This window comes from Merops nubicus, unplaced genomic scaffold (genome assembly GCF_000691845.1).
Source record: "Merops nubicus isolate BGI_N331 unplaced genomic scaffold, ASM69184v1 scaffold10821, whole genome shotgun sequence".
NCBI classification, from domain to species: domain Eukaryota; kingdom Metazoa; phylum Chordata; class Aves; order Coraciiformes; family Meropidae; genus Merops; species Merops nubicus.
In genome coordinates this window covers 1-17959 of record NW_008590280.1, presented here as the reverse complement: position 1 = coordinate 17959, position 17959 = coordinate 1, and the positions used below count along the sequence as shown (strand labels likewise).

At 40.8% G+C, this 17959-nt stretch overlaps 1 protein-coding gene across 2 annotated transcripts; it reads right to left on the bottom strand.

Annotated features, from left to right (window-relative positions):
- Positions 1–372: 372 nt before the first annotated feature.
- Positions 373–17619, bottom strand: PIWIL1 (piwi-like RNA-mediated gene silencing 1). Of its 2 annotated transcripts, none has more exons than XM_008949875.1 (20): positions 17539–17619; positions 15514–15631; positions 14669–14794; positions 13693–13907; positions 12470–12591; positions 11723–11803; positions 10626–10823; positions 10398–10509; positions 8126–8246; positions 7558–7675; positions 7280–7394; positions 6140–6327; positions 5481–5553; positions 4941–5141; positions 4596–4699; positions 4055–4125; positions 3385–3538; positions 2359–2484; positions 1155–1302; positions 373–489 (listed from the first exon to the last, which is right to left on the bottom strand). In XM_008949875.1, the coding sequence occupies exons 1-20, from the start codon at positions 17617–17619 to the stop codon at positions 373–375; spliced, it is 2589 nt and encodes an 862-aa protein (XP_008948123.1). The 2 variants fall into 2 exon arrangements, with proteins under 2 accessions (XP_008948123.1, XP_008948124.1); XM_008949876.1 differs by having other exon boundaries at positions 14669–14805; positions 15525–15631.
- Positions 17620–17959: the final 340 nt, after the last annotated feature.

Sequence of the window (17959 nt, the reverse complement as noted above, 5' to 3'; positions counted from 1 at the left end):
AGAAGTCTGGGGTTAGCCTGCATAACTATATATCCCACACGCTGAAAGTAATGCTGTGCAAGACTTCCCAAAACATAAATGAGAACAACTGATAATCTTTTGTTAAGAATCCCAGAAACACTTCAGTAAATAAGTATGAAAAAAATACTGTATGGGTTTTACAGCAAGCGGAGACCTACTCAAAATGCAGTTTTGCTATCTCAGGCTTTTTACTTGCTAGAATGAAAATAAAGTTCCACAACAGCACAGACTCATTGTACCAGGCACGTGTCTCTTAAGACGAACCAACCAAAACACAACAACACAAAACCCCGGGCACTATTACATTCCTAGAAAGGAACTGCACTACTTTGTTTAGCTCGTAACTCGGCTTCAAAGATAGTAAAGTTTGTCTGAAAGCAACAGGTTTGGTTCTCTGTGAATACTCTGACCAACAAGGAAAGCCAGTTTATGAGCATACTGGCAAGGAGCAGGCACTCTGATAACACCCTGCAGGAAACAAAAAGAAAAAAAAGGAATTATTGTCAATGCCTTTAAATAACCATTCATGTACTATAACAAAGTGTTCTGGAATTCAAAAGCAAACGACATTACATCCTTCATAGAAGAACAGATGCAAAGAACTTCCCAATTCCATTCCTCTCCTCTCCAAAAGCCTCTTGTGCCAGTTTGTATTTGACGCTGATGTCACAGAAGGTGGGATCAGGGGACATCATGTGAAATAATTATTACTAAACTGAGAGAGCTAAAGCACAACTCCGGCACGAGCTGACTGTGTGCTGATCTTGGTATGCGAGAAGCCTCAAGGGAAATGGAGTAACATGGTTCCATAACCACATAAAGAACCATTTCTGCAAGCAAGAAATAATCATTTCAGTTTTGCTTTTGACATAGAATTTGGGAATAATCCTCAAAACAACTGTTTTGTAGTGAGAATACAGATGACTGATCTTCAGACTTCAGAGGGATCACATAACTGTAAAATGTCTAGTTCTCAAACCAGCACCCCAGGTCAAGAGGCACATGGGCAGGCTTTCTTTTGATCTGATGGGCATTTTAAGGATACCTTTTTCTACCTTCTTGTGGAATAGTACTACACAGAGATGTACAACCTTGGAAGAAAACCGCTGTCATTTCCCAGAGGAAATACTCACCGACCAGTTATAGTACAAGTGGCAAAGTTTGTAGGTTAAACGTTGTACATGATCTGGTTTCAGTTTGCTAGTATCATAAATCACATTGTAGTGAGTAGGTGAAACACAACCATTTCTCACTGACTGACTCACAATAAAGAAATCATACCTGTGAGAGAAGAAGCAAAAACCCAGAAGTCAGAAAGGCCTGATTCTCTTAGAAAAATGCAAATCCCCATGCAAAGCGTCTTCAGGTCACTTTATGCAAACGGAGCAAACCCCAAACCTACACCTATGGTTTTTGTCACAAAATAAGCAGTTTCCTCTATTTCTGAAAAGCCAGGAGAATGTAAATAATCTTATTATATGGAACAGGTCTTAAGACTGTGAGGATCTTAATCATCCATCACAGACAGCTTTCCTCCTGATAACCACCCTGCACATGTGCTTTGCTTATGCTCCTCATTTCCTCCAGCAGCCCAAGCTGTATCTGGGTGTTTGTCACCTGTCACAGCACTTGGAACACCTGCAGTGAGCTGGTGACAAAAGCAGACAAAGCTGGTTACCCAAGCACGTGCTGCCAGCACTGGCTGCACCGCCCCCTGCACGCCCCCTCCCCGAAGTCAATCCATCACAGAAATACACCTGACCCCAGTGCCAGGACTGGCAGAAACATCCAGGACTACCCACAAGCCCATGAAGTCAGTTAGAGCTGTGCAAGTGTTTTACCTGCACACGTAACTGTACAGCTTTGAGTCTCCTCCTGGTGCCCTCCCACCCATGGAAGAATACTTCCAACACTTGCTCATGAAACATGCCGTTGCAACACCAAAAAATTCACGTGCAGTGGCAAAGCCACAGTCAGACAACTGAATTTCAGCTCAGGACAGCTGAGCAGCCCAGTCAGCAGCACCCATTTGGTACTAGACCTTCAGAACTGGAACCGAAAAGCGAGGTATTCGCACACGCTCACTTAAAGCCTCTGTAACAGCCTGATGGATACAAATATTGCTTACTGGAAACTATGAAATACTGCACAACAAATTCATAACGTTCAATTTAAGCACGTCCATGTCTTTCATTGACATGTCCACAATGACTTCTTTCCAAAAGAACAGGAGTGTGGGAAGTATTCTACTCAATCCCACAGCCAGTTTAATACTGGATACACTTCCTTTGCTATCAGTTGCCAGCAAACAGAAGCATTGCTTCTGCAGTAACTTACCACTCTGGTCTGGTCACCTCCACATCCACCACAGTGCCAGGGGGAGGGTTTTTAAGTTCTGTGCCATACTCTGCGAAGAACCTGGTACTCACTCGTTTCTTCACAACTATCACAGTAAGTCTTGGACTAAATGAAAGAAAAAGAAAAAAACTATCCTGAGAAACTACTGAGGGTATTACAGAAGCAGATTCTCTAGAATTTCAAATTAAAAGCAAATTTAGAGTTCTCCAGAAATTAATTTCACATATAAATCTTCACTAATGCAGTGATTTAGTTTAACTAGGACATTGTTCTTAACTTTAGATTTTTGGTTTCAGGTGCAACTTTCATACCATTTCTCTCCAATCCACTATATATTTCAGTGCATAGGGAGACACTAAACAGACTAAAAAGGAATGTTCTAAACACAGATCTGATTTCTACTCTCTACCTCATCTTTTCATACAGAAAACACCATGCTTTAACAGTATTTTTGGTGAAGAGCAAGCCATTAACAGTAGATAAACTGAAGTAACCACTTCAGTTCCTATGAGCTGTAGCTCATTTTCTGCTCTGTTTCCCTGCAGTGTCAGAATAATCTGCTCTGAAAACAAAAGTGTAAGAAATCAAGTCACTGCAGTTAAGTTTAAACACAGAATGTTAAAAACTGCAGAATATAAATGACTGGAAACCAGAAAAACCTTTCAGAAGTAGAAAGAAAGAACTGGACCTACCAGACACTTGACAGTAATCAGGCTACGATCAACCAGTTGGAAAAAAGTATCAATTACCATTTGTATCACAAATGCCTAAAGAGTATACGCGTATGTGTGTGTCTTGAATACTCGTGGTAAAAACAAAAGCATACTCTACTTATATTAGAAGTTAGGGATCTCAAATCAGGTGAGCAATCAGCTGAAAAGCAGTTATTTAAGCTCACGTAAAAACACATAAGAAAAGACAAAGCAATTGCCTTCTGTAAGCATTTTCTGTATCCCGGTGTATTTTTCTTGCAGTACAAAGACAGGTTGGGGAAAACAGACTTACTTGTAGTCTTTACCAACAGTCCTCAAGCAATCCAGGAATTGAGGCACTTCATAATTAACCAAAGTACCTAGCTGTCCATCTCCTACACCATCACGATACACAATAACACGAGAGGGCAAACAGGTATTCCACTTAGACCACTCTCTTAGAGCAGCTTAAAAACAATAAAAATAGTAAAAACTGTTAGCTTTAATGATAATTCATTCCAAAACAAAAATGGATTTTTATTACTGGAAAAACAGCAGTAATTTTTGAAACCTAAGGTCCTCAGTCTTTCAGTAACCTGAAACAGGAATGCACCACGATACACCAATGTTACTTGCAGAGTGAATTGGAGTCTGTGTGCCCAACCCGAAAACTAAGAATCTAAGGAGGTTAACTACTGCGCTGGCCTCTCGCACAGCAAGGAGCTGCCACCCTTTAAATCCACCTCCTTAAAGTATTCTTGAAAGCATGCTGGTAAGTAGTATCCAATTAACGGGAATCAATGACAGAATGTACACAAAATGCTGTTAATTTTCAGCACTATTTACAACTGTATTTTTAATGCTTTTTTATCTCTGCACAAGCTGTTAACTCCTCCCCTCGAAGGCAGCTGAGGTGTGTTTTGAGGAAGCTACACTGTCATTCCTTAGACCTGGCCCAAGAGGAGCAAAAGGCCTTCCCTTACTTTGCAAGCAGGCTTTGAGCCCATCCACAAGTTCCTGCCCACGGCCTTGAACAACACAGCGGGAGAACCACCTGTGAAGAACAAAATAAAAGATGACCTTCAAAGCATCTCCCAGGCTTACTTCAATAAAGCTATGTTTAAAATGGCTACAACCATTTAGTTTGTACGGCTGCTGCGGGTCAAGACAGCCAAGCAAGAGTTTCTGTACTAGGTCTCCCTTGCAAAGCCCTGTGGCAGACAAATGCCTTACCACCACTCTCACCACCCATGTTAGCTCACAAGGCAGAAGAGCCTGTCACCCTGACACCCTCTATTCAGCCCAGCCCTTGCCCCACCATTTGGCCCCTCTCCTAAGCACCATGGAAGAAGGGCAAGGCTACTCCTTAAGGGAGGCAGTGGAAAAAAAAATTCACAACTTAAAGTTGCTATTAACAATGTACAGTAAATCCATTTGGGCACTTTCATGCTGGCCCATCACATTCAAGCTACTTCTCAGTTAAGGGAAGAGAAACTTTTCTTTTTTTTAGCACTCAAATCTTACCGTGTCAATGTTTGATTGAGGCTGGCAACAAATCCTGCAGCTGACTGCTTTCCAGACAAAGTGTCGTGGTAACAATCAATTCCCACAACCATTACTTGTTTCAGCTTAAAAGGAGTTGATACAGAGCATGTGTTAGTACACTTTTGTCATGACATGAGCTGTATGGTTTCAGGACACTTAACTATGAGCACTGAATTTTAATTGTCTTTGTCATATTTAACTTCATGCCTCTTCTCACAAGCACAAGAAAAACTACACAGAGTACTCTTTTTTTTTTTAAAAGGCTTGTTTTTTAAATAAGGCTCAATAAAAAAAAAACAGTTACCATTTAAAAAAATTACTTACTGGGATGTCAACAGTCCAAAGTTCTCCGCCCATTTTGCAGTTCATTTGTAAGGCAATTTTTGTTGCTATGGTCACAGCAGTCTGAGGCTTGCTTAAAGTGCGAGCAATCACACACTGACTTGGAATGGGACAATCTGTACATAAGTATCTCTTGATAGCATCATACTTATCCTTTCGGACACTAGACAGCACACAAACTACCTTTAAAGAAAAAAAAAAAGTTTTTAAGGAACTGCATTCTCAGGTTTATGTAACAAACGTATTTCTTTAGGAAAAGTTTCTTATGCTAAAGAGAAATATTCAAGTGTTCACAGTGAAAGAAATATCTGGAAAGTTTCAGTGTCTGTGTTTCAGAGCCAAGTACAAAGGCTCTTTTCCAAAAGGATATTCTGTTAGCCTGGGGTTTGAACAGGAGTATGAGGAGGTATGTAGTAGATATTCAGAAGCCAAGAGTTTTACTTCTGAGAATGAATCCCACTAGCCTTGAAACACCAATTAGAGAGATCAACATGATTTGAAATAACAGAATCATATACATACTATGTTTGTTTCAGGGGTAATACTTTGCTGTAAAGCCCTTAGATAAGATTCTGTTCTATCCTCTACTTCGATCCTGAAAAGAGAAAAAAATGCTTACAGAAGAAAAACCCTAACAGCTATTGAAACTTCAGCAAAACCATAAATGCTCATTATGTATCAGTACTTTATGAAGTCTCACATGCATAGCTATTAATAAACATACAATGTTCACACAGCTGGGAGGTTAAGAGGAACCATCCCCAACTTAGGCTTCCAAGAGCAATGAAATGCAAAGTTAAAAGCAAGCGCAGGTGCTCCAAGGAAGATACTGGCAATGAGAACAAATGGGAACACACCCAAAGTGGGCAAGAAACTGTATTCCTTTTGTATTAAACAGAGCTCCACCTGAGCAGGCTCTGCTCAATGCCTGTAGGTCTAACACTGCTTGGTTTTGCCATGCTTTAACCCCCAGTGAAAGATCTCACAAATAAAAACACGGGTAACAAAGTCAGTCACCAGAGAAAACTGAACAATTCGCACACTGAAAGCAACTTTGTTTGATTAAAGCCCTCACCAGTCGGTAGCGTGACATACTGTGCCATGTCCTCATTTAACAGCCTAGGCAAATATCTGAAATGAGTGGAAAATGATTCTTCCATCAGCCTTCAAAAGACACTTACATGGTTGCCTTGTTCATTCTGATTCCCAAGGACGGTGTGACTTTAAAGAGATTTTGAAGTAATGTATTAGCACTCTCATAGCTGCGCCGTGTGTATACTAATAACCAGTTGTCCAGAGGCTTTGAACAGATTAAGGGAACTCCCCTGGTTTCCTTTGTCCAGTCAGCCAACTGAGGATTGTAATCAAACTGTAAATAAGGGATGGTAGAGAAAGAAAATCAATGCCCTGTCAAACAAGCTATTCCATAATTATCTCCTGATACACTTTAAGAACAGACTGTAACACTTTCGCCTAGAACAAATGACTTGATTTTTACCTGTTCTTTTACTGCTCTTGTCACTAATATAAAATAAGCTTTATTTAGCCCTTTCAAGAAATCCTACACTCTTCAAATGTTTAATTTGCAGTTATGCAAAGATACTTGTGTTTTTTAGTGCAGACAAGTTAACATGTTCTGCAGAGATTTTGTGCTAAACACAGCTGTTTTATGTATTGACTTATTTTTTTCCTTCCTTTAAAATAAGGTGACTCCTTGAGAAAAAAAGAAAGTATTATTAGGAAAACACCAGATCTTTCAAATAACAAGAATAAAAATATCTTTACCAAACACACAGATATATAGACCAAGATACTGTAAAATGCCCTTTTCCACCTAGCAGCCATTCAAAGCAAACAAAAGATCTCTACTACAGAGCAAATATATTACAGTTTATGGCAATCTATGACTTACTTGAAATCTAAATTTTTCATACTGAAGAGTCACCCCACCTTTGAGTAGACAGATATTGTTCACATTCTAACTACTGATCTGAAATAATTAAGCCTTAGTCTTTTAATGGAAACTAGTTAGAAACATCTCTAGTCTCCTAGTGTGTGTATCTGGAATGACTTTGTTTAGAGAAAGGGACTGTTCTGTAAGGAAGACACTATTGCCATCAAAGCCAGAAAAGTTTTCAAAGGTTTCTATACAGAACTTGTAAACAATTTAAGAAGTTTGTGCATCTCCTATTTGGACAGACTCACGTATAACATTTTCAGTGATAGCTCTTCATTTATAGACTAACCAATGTTGTATCATTCCTTAAGAACTTGCTTCACCAGTCAGAGATCCAGAAGAGTTTAGAAGCTGTTTTATTTACCGCATTTCCTGATTGAAGGATCCTTTCTGCTTGAACCACTCTTCCCGAAAAGGACAATAAATTAGAATCAAAGCTTAAACCCCAGTCTTGGAGTTCCTTCTGAACGCTGTCATCTCTGTTTAAAAACAGGATTTACATTAAAACAAAGACATTTGTTCTTCCTGAGACTTTTCTTTCTTTAAAACCAGCAAGATTTCCAAAGTTTTGTGTCAAGAAAGAAGTTTATCATACATTTTTTTTCATAACAGAGAAGTACAGAAGACAGCAAGGTGGCATACTTTTGGATGTAGTCAATAAGCTTTCCAACCTCCCGCTGCCTTTGCTCGGGTGGCAGTCGTGTATGAACAGCCAAGTCTTTCATCATATTACAGTCATTGCGCATCTTCTCAGTTAACCCTGTCAACAGCAAAAATCTTCTTCTGAGTACAAGTTAGACAAAGGACCAAGGGAAGTCAACTTGCAAGTCATGCAGATTAACTATGATGTACTGCAGACATGTAAAGTGGTGTCAGCAGTAATGAAGGTTTTCAGCTGCTCCCTGTACATACATTTCTGTCTGCATAAAAGAAAAAAACCACCTGCATTTTTGCACTTGAGAGGAAAGCATATAAACCATGCAGCTGTTTAACTTTTCCAAAGCAAAACACAAGACTAGGCAACATTAAAACCCCTCCGACTTTTCAGCCTTATTTAAATATCTAATATTTAGCTACACTTTTTTCTAAACTCACTTTTATATAAAAAAAATTTTTTACTTAAATTGGCAAGAGATTGCTGTCAAAATACCAGTTTCAGAAGGCATTATTGTTTGACAGCTGCTTTGATATGAAAAAAGTACCACAGTACCTGTTAAGAAGCACAGCTCTGGAATGAGGACCACAGGTACTGTCATGACGCTTCCTCTCCTCCTCTTAGACTGACTGATCAAGACAGGCTGGTTCAAGTCAGTAATTTCCTGATTATATTGCTGTATTAGAAACAGATGTTGCATGCTAGTTTATTTGTAAAAAACACTCAGTTTCCCTAATAATAATGATTACAATAGAAAATAAGTATTTTTCCTAAACCAAACAAAACCAGAACAAAAACAACGAACAACTTTTTTTTCAGTTAGCACATCTAATTTGAGAAGAATTGGTTTTGTCAGAAAAGGCCCAACAGTGAAGCACTTTTCTCTCTGCTGATGCCATCAAATGATTGACTTGTAAGAGACAACAGCCACAATGCTTCTGCCCTGCCTGAGGCAATACCACCCAGAGTATCTAACTCAGGGTCAGGAGGATACTCATTCCAGTTCACTAGTTGACAAGGTTCCTGCCCTATAAAGCAATTTAATTTAAGACATCACAAGAATCAAACAAGATTCCAAGTGAAGTTTCTGAAATTCAACCCTCCCACCACCTCTCCTTGCATCTGTCAAGTGCTGCTCTGTCTAGCAGTTGCTACCTTAATTTAGAAAAACACAAAAATTACACAAGCCAACAGTCAACAAACATAATTCATAGATTTACTTAAAGAGAACTACACTTCAGAAAACATCCAAAGCATGTTTTTTAAAAAAAAAAAAGTGACATCACAGGAAAGGCAATAAGGCAGAGAAAATTCATCATTTATAAACTCCATGCTGAGCTGGAATGGATAATAATAAACTAGAAGCATAATTTGTAAGTCCCATCCTGTTTTGCAGTTGACACGGACGTGCAGGCGGATTTCACAATTACAGAGGCAGGCCTCAACGACAGAGAAAGTTATGCTATGTAAGAGACACGCTTTCTTTCAAAGAACCAAAAGTGTGATAGAGCTAACTTCTCTAAAATGACTGTCCAGAGAGTCCACCTCCAGTAAATTATTGGCAAACTTGCTGAGGGTTCACTCTGCCCATCATCCAGATCACTAGTAAAGATGTTAAACAGGACTTGCCCCAGTGCTGACCCCCGGGGTACACCAGTAGTTACTGGACTCCATCCACAAACCATGACACCCATCACCATGCCCCTGCCCTGGCCATGCAGCCAGCTCTCCACCCACTTCACTGTCTGCTCATCCAGCCCACACTTCATCTTCTCTACCTGATGGGTCAAAAGCCTTAGTGAAGTTGATGCAGATAATATTCACTGCTCTCCCCTCATCTACCAAGCCATTAATTTCATCAGAGAAGTTTACTGGGTTGCTTAACCACGACCTCCCCCTGGTGAAGCCATGCTGACTACTGCTGATGACTGTCACTCACATGCCCGGAAACGGTTTCCAGGATTAGCTGCTTTGTCAGCTTCCTAGGGATCAATGTGAGGTTGACTGACCTGTAGTTCCCCATGTCATCCTCCTTGAGCTTCTTCGAGGTAAAAGTGACATTTGATTTCCTCCAGTCCTCAGGGACTTTTCCTCATCACCACCATCACTGAAAGATTGACACTGGCTTCACAATTACACAAGCCAGCTGCCTCAGTTACTTGTAGGTGCAACCCACCAGGGCCCATGTCTAACATGCTGAAATATTCCCTAATCTAATTCTCCTCCAACAATGGAATGTCTTCCTTGCCCCTGGTGTCTGTGAATCCTGAATGGTGGCCTTGCTAGCAAAGACTGAGGTGAAGTCAGCATTCAGGACATCATCTTTTCCCACACACTGTGTCACCAGAGGCCTTGTCTCATTCACAGAAGTGAGGTCAAATTTTCCATAGTTTTCCTTTTGTTGTTTATGTAATTATAGAAGCTCGTCCTGTTGCCTTTAACATTCATGGCCAGATTCAATTCCAGCTGGGCTTTGGCTTTCCTAACCTCATTCTTGCGTGCTGGAACAATGTCTCTGTATTCCTACCAGACTACCTGTCCAGACTTCCACCTGCTGTATGCTGCCTTCACAAAGAGCCCTTCCTGGAACTCCGTGTTCCTCCACGCAGGCCTCCTGGCACGTTTCCCCTGACCAGCTACTCCCTGGGACGGATTACTCATGCTGAATCATGCTGCATAGGTTACTCAATGCTCTCAGATTACATAGCATCCATTAAAAATAAAAATCCATTAAATAAAATTATTAATTTCAAATCCATGCAATTTAGGTAAACAGTAATGTTTCAAGTTAACCATAACATATGCACTGACAGTCAATTTTCCATACCTTTTTGTAGTAGTCCACGTAGCTGATCTCAGAACCATCTGCTTTTCTAAAGGTACACTGTGGACTGGCATCCCAGTCTACGTCATCAACTCGGTACGTTCTGTTATTGTATCTAAATAAACAATTTAGTCAGGGTTTTCTAAAATCTCAAACACAAATGTATAAGAAATAGAACTGTGGGACAAAAAGAACAGTTTTCTAAGACAACAAGAATCCAAAGAGACTTACTTTGTAAGAACAACTAAACCTATCAGCTCTTTAGCACAGACATCTCTAAATCTTTGCTCTTCGACCTGGTAGTACAGACTGTACATAAAATCCAACACTGTTTCACTGCGAAGAATCTTATGGCTCACATCTACACATAACATGATGTTTTGCTCATACTGGAGGATAGAACTCGTGAAGCCTGGCCAAACCATCAGCCTGTCAGAAGAGAACATACAGAATCTTAACGTGCTTTAAAGGGTCTCTATTCTCCCCTCTGCTGACCTAGACACCAGCAAGCAGTCAAGACACAAAGAAACCATTATCCAAATATAAACAAGCTCCTGAAAGTTAACAAAATGAAAAATATTTTACATGCAGGTATCTTTAGTCAACTTAAGATAGAAGAAGATGGATTGAATGATGTAGCAACCTAACTGAAGTGAAAGAAAGGATGCCTTAAAACCTGAGAAATCCAGTTCATGCTACCAGTCTTAAACAGCTTACATAAAGAGTCAAGAAACTTTAAAGAGAAAAAGACCAATAGTTTATTTAGTAGGACACTGTGCAGTTACTTCCACCAACCAGTTTACATAGGCTAGGTTCATGGCAAGGAGGACACCACAGCCAAATAATGGGGCCTGGACCAAACTCTGGCTTACTAACTTGTACAGGCTTGTACAACAAGCATCAGGCACACTGTAGAGTCCTGGCAGGGAATGGGGCCAAGCCACAACAGCTAGCCATAGTCAAGTTCCAGAACCGCCCCCAGCAGGGTACAGCCAGGCAGGAATTCACCTGGCAGAGTAAACGGACTCCAGAACAAAGGCTGCCACTCCTGACCTTTAGAACTGTGCTGTCCAGAGACCTCAGCCTCACAGACATGTAAGCAAGGTTTCTGACACTGGAGGAAAATGTAATAGCAGAACACACACTGGCAACAAGTAATGAGATGTTACACATAGAAGAAACTAAGTTAGAACAATGCCTCATGCTTTCCAGAACTACAAGGTTTCTAATCCCATGGTTTTATTAAAAGAAAAATCATCAGAGTAGTACCAAAACACCATCCTTTGTCCCTACATCCCTCCTAAATCTGAGTATCCTTTTTGCCAAACCTGTGCTTAGGGATGCTGACTGGGTCACTGGGGTTGTAGTAATTACGTCCGATCTGCTGCAAATTCAACATCTTCAAAAGCCTAGAAGTTGAAATATGGGCATCATTTACCATTCCTGTTCAGTTTACCAAACTATGAACTGTCCCACCCCTCTGCACAATCTTATTATTTGTTCATTTGACTAGATAAACCAATCACAACGTGGCTTTTTAATTAAACTCAATTTAGAAAGGTCATGAACAATTGGTTAATGACAATTCTCAATTAATCAGTTGAGGATAAGTTAGCATACAAGCCAACTCTTCAACAACCAGCTGAAGGTAGCAGTCTAGACAAGCTACATTTCAGAAGAATCAGGCAGTCCCAGGCACCAAGGGTAAGTGGAAAGACTACAGAGGAAAAAAAGTAATCTGCCACTTCAAGGTCCTGCACTACTACTTGCTTTAAGAGGCAAACTACAGACACTAAAGGACAGAGACAGGACTACCTGCCTACAACAGTCAGCAGTGTGAATATGTTTGCTCAGGCTAAAGGTATAAACCCACACACATTTCTGGCATATGTCAGGTGAAATAACTGCACATGAAAACGTTGCCAGATGTGGCTGGTCACACAGTAATGGTTGCTACCAGGGCTTAAAAATATACATTTGTAATATTGATTTGTAGTCCATTCTTTGGAAAAGAAAAACTTAAGCCAGGTATGTTTAGAATGACTTCTTATAAAGACACAACTTGGACAGCAAACCTTCTAAAAATGATGTTGTAAAATTGCAGACATGTAGGTGAAGAAGGTGGCAACTCATTAGTCAATGTGATTGTGATCTTCACATCCTCTCCATTTCGAGTCCTGCTAAACACTTCAGTAACCTGAGGAAGTGAAGCTAAGTTAATAAAACTGCAGGCAAACAGGGCCATATCTGGACTTCGCTCCATTATTCAACAGGACTTACACATTAAGATTCTAAGTAATAATTCAAGTAATAATTCAAGACTTGGCTGAAACAGGAATTTGGTTTCCTGATGTGACTGTAAACTACAGCCCACAATATTTCATTCACTTGGGTGGGGACGAGTAGAATGGAGGCCATCCCCAAAGCAGCTGAATTCAAGAGGAAGACAGGGATTTACTAATTACCACGGCAGGAAAGACTCAACCTGAGAAAACAAACTTAATAAACTGCCAATTAATATATTTAATTACTAATTCAGGTACTGGGAGGCAAAAAGACAAAACATTAAAACACAGAGTAAACATCTTGGCCCTCTCTCCTCTTTTTCCAGGTTCAGCTTCACCTCAAACTCCTCTGCCTGGCTCTGTTTACATCACGGGTCACCATCAGTCCCTTCAGCGAGCCAGTGAGTGGCACAAGGGGCTGAGGGAGGCAGAAGTTACCACCAGTGCATGGTGCTCTCCTCTGCTGCTCCTTCTTTTCAGATTTTTGTTCAAAAATGGGGCAGTTTTCCCCCTTTTTAAACACACAGAGGTGCCATCAATTTGCTGATGGGCTCAGCTGTGGTCTGTGCTGGGTCTGTTGTGAAGCCAGCTGGAAATGGCTGTGTACAGCACAAGGCAGCCTTTAGCCTCCACACAGGAGCCACCACGGATCCCTCCAGCTACCCAAACCTTGCTACATACGCCCAATATGTCCCCCATTTCAATTATGGTGGATGATAAAATACAGAAGTTATTCAAAGATACAAACAGAAGGAAAACTAAAGGAAAAAGACTGTCTGTACTACCAACTTCTGTGCAGAGGATTGTTCTAGCCTGCAGAACCTAAGCATCACAACCAGAAGTTTATTACCAAATTTCTCTACAGAATAAATTAGCTTATACTAACATATTCAATCCAAATACATGTTGCTTGTGGGGCATCAATTTTTTTAAACTTCACCCAGATCAGTAAGAAAGAAGTATCATAAAATGCAAGTCAAAATAAAAAATAAAACAGCATACTGGTATCACACCTTATTCCCTAGTTTTTTTGGCAAGAATAATATTGATCCATCAAACGCATGTGTCCTCCCAATGATGTTTTCGTGCTGCAGGAGCAAGGCTGATCGCAGGCGCCGCGCCTCCATCTCGGGACTGTAGCCCACGTGGTACTGGTACAGAGCCCACTGAGGCCGAGAGGTCAACCGGAAGAAATTGGCAACTAACTTTAACACAGTACCTGAAGAACCTAAAACGAGAGGTGATCGTCTTAGTAGTTACAAAATTTTACCTGTTTATAATAATTCAACAGCTTTGAGAAATGAGGTAAGTATTTACATCAGTCACCTGCCTCCCAAAGGATCAGTACCAGGTACTAGAGAGATTAATTTCTACCCAAACAAACTTCCTGCATGGACAAATTGATCTTACTTCACATGAATCATAAACACAGAATAAAACTAACAGAGTATCAATCACCAGACATCCACATTCCCAGTCATGTGACAAGATGACACTTCTTTCAGTATTTCAAGATTTTTCAAACAAACAAAACGGAACAGTAAGAAATAGCTCCAGAGCACTTAAAGTATTTCTTCCAGTTTCAATTTCTCTTAAAGACACAAATCTAATAATAATAAAAAAAAAACAGCGCAGACAATTATGGATCATCTATTTTCCTTCATTATTTTTCCTATTCAAAATACAGCACCCCAGATGATAACAAAAATCCTACCACAGACAAGGCAGCTATATTATACTGTACAAGCTAGAAAGAGGCAACAGAAGGCCTGCAATACAGCTACCTACAAAGTACAGTGAACCATTACTGACCACCAGCCCAGCTCTAGACAGAGAATCCAGGTGAGAAAGAAAACAACTATACAGCTCCTAGCTCACAGTGACCTGATTTTTTTATCTGACTCTCTAGGGGAAACTAAAAACAGAAACAAAACAAAACTATTTTTCACTTCATTCTGCTTCTAGGCCTATAGTCTAATCTGCACATACCAGTTTTTGAATCCTGAACGTGTTCGATGGCTTGCCGAGTGTTTATCCCGAGGTCATGGAAATCTCTGCGACGTCCACCCCTATCTGATAACGACAACTCCTGAAATCCTGCAGAAATCTGTAATCCTATTGGTTTGAAAATTGAGAAAGAAGAATTGTAAGTCTTAGATACAAAAACCGAGTACAATTCAATTTTGAAAGCCATATACATACATATAAAAAATTAAGATAAATCATTAAATGTTACATTTCAGCTATTGCTATGTAGTAAAATAGATTTCAGGTAACACATTCACTTCCTAAGATCTACAGACAGCTAAATAGTAAGCAAATAGAACAGCTCATTAGGCAGATGAAAAAAGAGATGTAAACCCTCAAAACTAGTAATAGTGGGAGCATATAGTCTTCAGTGCAGCTCCAGCTGGCACTGGAATGTTTAGGTACACTGATGTGAAATAGGTAAGCAAGTTATAATTAACAAATAATTTTGTTCTTAAAGACTTAAGAAAAATAATACCAAAATGAAATTCAGTATTGGTATTCATGCCGTTAATTGTGCCAAGTGCCTTCTAATTTCTTTTTGATACTATTTTCATAAAGGAGATAGTACAGATGGAATAGGGCATGCTTAAACTACTTTTAAAAATCCCTGGTTCAGTTATACTGCACCGCAGAGTGGCAACACTATCACCACAAGGTGTGTACAGTGGACTTCTCCAAATCCTGGTAATAAATCTCATTTTGAAAAGAAAAATTAGAAATACAGCCTAAATAACATCTTAATTGCATTCCCTACAAAACATTTGAGCTTTGTCACTCTTTCTGACCTTCCGGCCTCCTCCCGCCCTGCTGCTGTGGAAGGCTCCAGGGGCCCCTCTGCCGTCCGCGGCCACCGCGCTCCTCTGCTGCCGCCGGGGGGACGCCTGGCTGCGGAGGCTGCTGCGCGGGCAACGGCTGCTGAGCCTGAAACAGTCGGGACCAACTTTCCTACTGCAGCTGAAGAAACAGCATGCTTGCAAGAGTACAGCAAAACAGTCACCAGCCAAGTACAGAACACTCAAATACCCCAGCGTAAGAGTTAGGAAAGTTTACATCTTTTTTCCTACATTAAGCAGTAGAGTTATTACTCTGTGCTTCACGCTCCAAAATTATGAGGGTCAGGAAATTTTGTAAGTAAATATTCCTTTAACTAGTAGTAAATGCAAGTCTCTTTCCAAGCTCTAACTAAAATTTCTGCACTTCTCAAATAACCCCTCTGATACTTCAAGTAGCTAACTACTTACTTTATAAAAGCTTTTTGTAATTTTAGTGTCTATTGAATATACAGTATTAAAGTGTCATGCCTGGAAGAGCTGCAACACACAACCTGCAGCCATGAGCAATCCCACAGTTCAGTTTCATGTTACCAAATTGCAATATGTCCCACCAGGGAGTCCCTCCAGGAGTAATGAAGTTCCCCACTTTAACTGAAGCAAGCAGAGTGAGCCAGCCTGGCTCTCTCTTGTCCTCCAACACAGCAGTCAGAAGCCCGTGAGCTGGTGTCACACAACCTCCCAGCAACCCATGCCCGAAGCTCCTCCGCTCCTTTGCTCTCAGAGTTCTTGGTACACGTCTTGCGATTCAACTGTTCTAGAGCTTCACTGTCCTCATTATAAAAACATTTCTCTCAACACCCAGTCAACACAACTCTTGCTTCAGTTAGCGCCCATTGCATCTCACCCTCCCCACCACACACTGTCACAAAGAGCCAAGCTCCACCTTTTTGGTACCCTCCTTGGAGGCTGCAGTCTCCAAGCTGGGAAGGGACTTCCCAGGGACTGACCGACCTCCCCACTTTCCAATCTCTGCAGCAAGAAATAACACAGGGCTGCCAGGAATTAAGAAGATCTCCTCAAATCTCACTAACACTTTTTGACCAAAAACCTCAGTAATAAGAACTTGGTGCATTATGATACCCCTGTGTAAAAGTCAAGTGGTATGCCTCACTTCTACAACACATGGCCAGCTGTCCCCAGCCTCCCCTGCGTTTAGCACAGATTATGTTCTCCCTTACAAGCAGACAGAGTGCATCCCTAAGACCTCGTTTTCCAAGCATTTACTATAAACCCTCTCCTTCACTCTGCAGCCCCTTTTCAGCATGCCTGTGGAAACATTTCTGGAAGTAACACATGAAGGGAGACACACACAGTCTACACAGTAAACCAGCAGCAGCCTGTATAGAAAAAAAAAAAAGCCAAAATGGACTTTTCTCCACCCAGCCCACAACAATATGCATAGTCCATGTAAAGTCCCTAAGCCTCACCATTTACATCCTCTCTCCCACAGCAGGACACCAATACCACCTCCTGACTTCTGCCAACCATTCTATTGAAGTCAAAGAGACCAAGTCTGAAGTAATTTGGTCTCTTAGGTTTATAAATTCCATTCCAGGTTCAAGGAGTGTGCCAGTGCTACTGCAAGGTGTATTTCAGTATTTCTGAAACAGACTGGGACACTGACCAGAAATGCACAAGAACACTCCTCCACCCCAATGCCATTCTCAAACGAAAGATGACTATTGATAATGGACAAATTTGAGGAACTGCTTTTAAAAAAAATCTCCAGGTATGTGGGAATGGCTGCAAATATAGGAGTATCAGCCACGCTTAAGGTACAGTTCGACCAGGGCACATACAGACACAAACCAAGCCCTAAAGATCAGTTCAAATGCAAAGACAGAAATATCCTTAATAAAAAGGAGTCAATATAATTATACACCTGACATAATATATATACACACACATATATCATCTAACATATTAAAACAGGAAGTAGTTGAGCTATGACATTTCAAATCCTTGCTGCACTCATTAAAAAGCTGATCAACTTACTGCCAAAGCTCCTACAGGAGGAATAGCAGTCTCCTGTCCTGGAGGTCTTCCTCTGGCTCTGGCTCTTGCTCTTCCCGTCATCTTCTAAGAAAAACCATCTGCAGCTTAACATTCAATCTTCTCCTTCCACCATCCTTATTCCAATAAATATTAGAAGCAGCACTACTGCATTTACCCTTAACTTCAACTGGCTCAGTAAAATACACCCTGCTCTGGAAAATCCCGTGCTCTTGGATCACCACACTACCAGAGGTAGCAGGCAGGTCCCATTCCCACAGTCCAGCCTGAACCGACTGGCACAGCCCACAGCAAGTTCTGAGGCTGAGGAAAAGCAACTACATTGGAGAGCATGGCAGGAGCCAAAACATCAGCCAAGTGTAACTCCAGGCCTATAGATATGACTGTTAAGCTACACTTCAGC

What these genes read in the sequence shown, in the direction of transcription:
- PIWIL1 (XM_008949875.1), bottom strand. Translation starts at nt 17,619, where the DNA reads ATGACGGGAAGAGCAAGAGCCAGAGCCAGAGGAAGACCTCCAGGACAG. An exon ending in CAAAAAAACTAGGGAATAAG is followed by an intron (nt 12,592 to 13,692) that starts GTGTGATACCAG and finishes TCACTTCCTCAG; the next exon opens with GTTACTGAAGTGTTTAGCAG. An exon ending in TTACCCCTGAAACAAACATA is followed by an intron (nt 5,142 to 5,480) that starts GTATGTATATGA and finishes TTTTCTTTAAAG; the next exon opens with GTAGTTTGTGTGCTGTCTAG.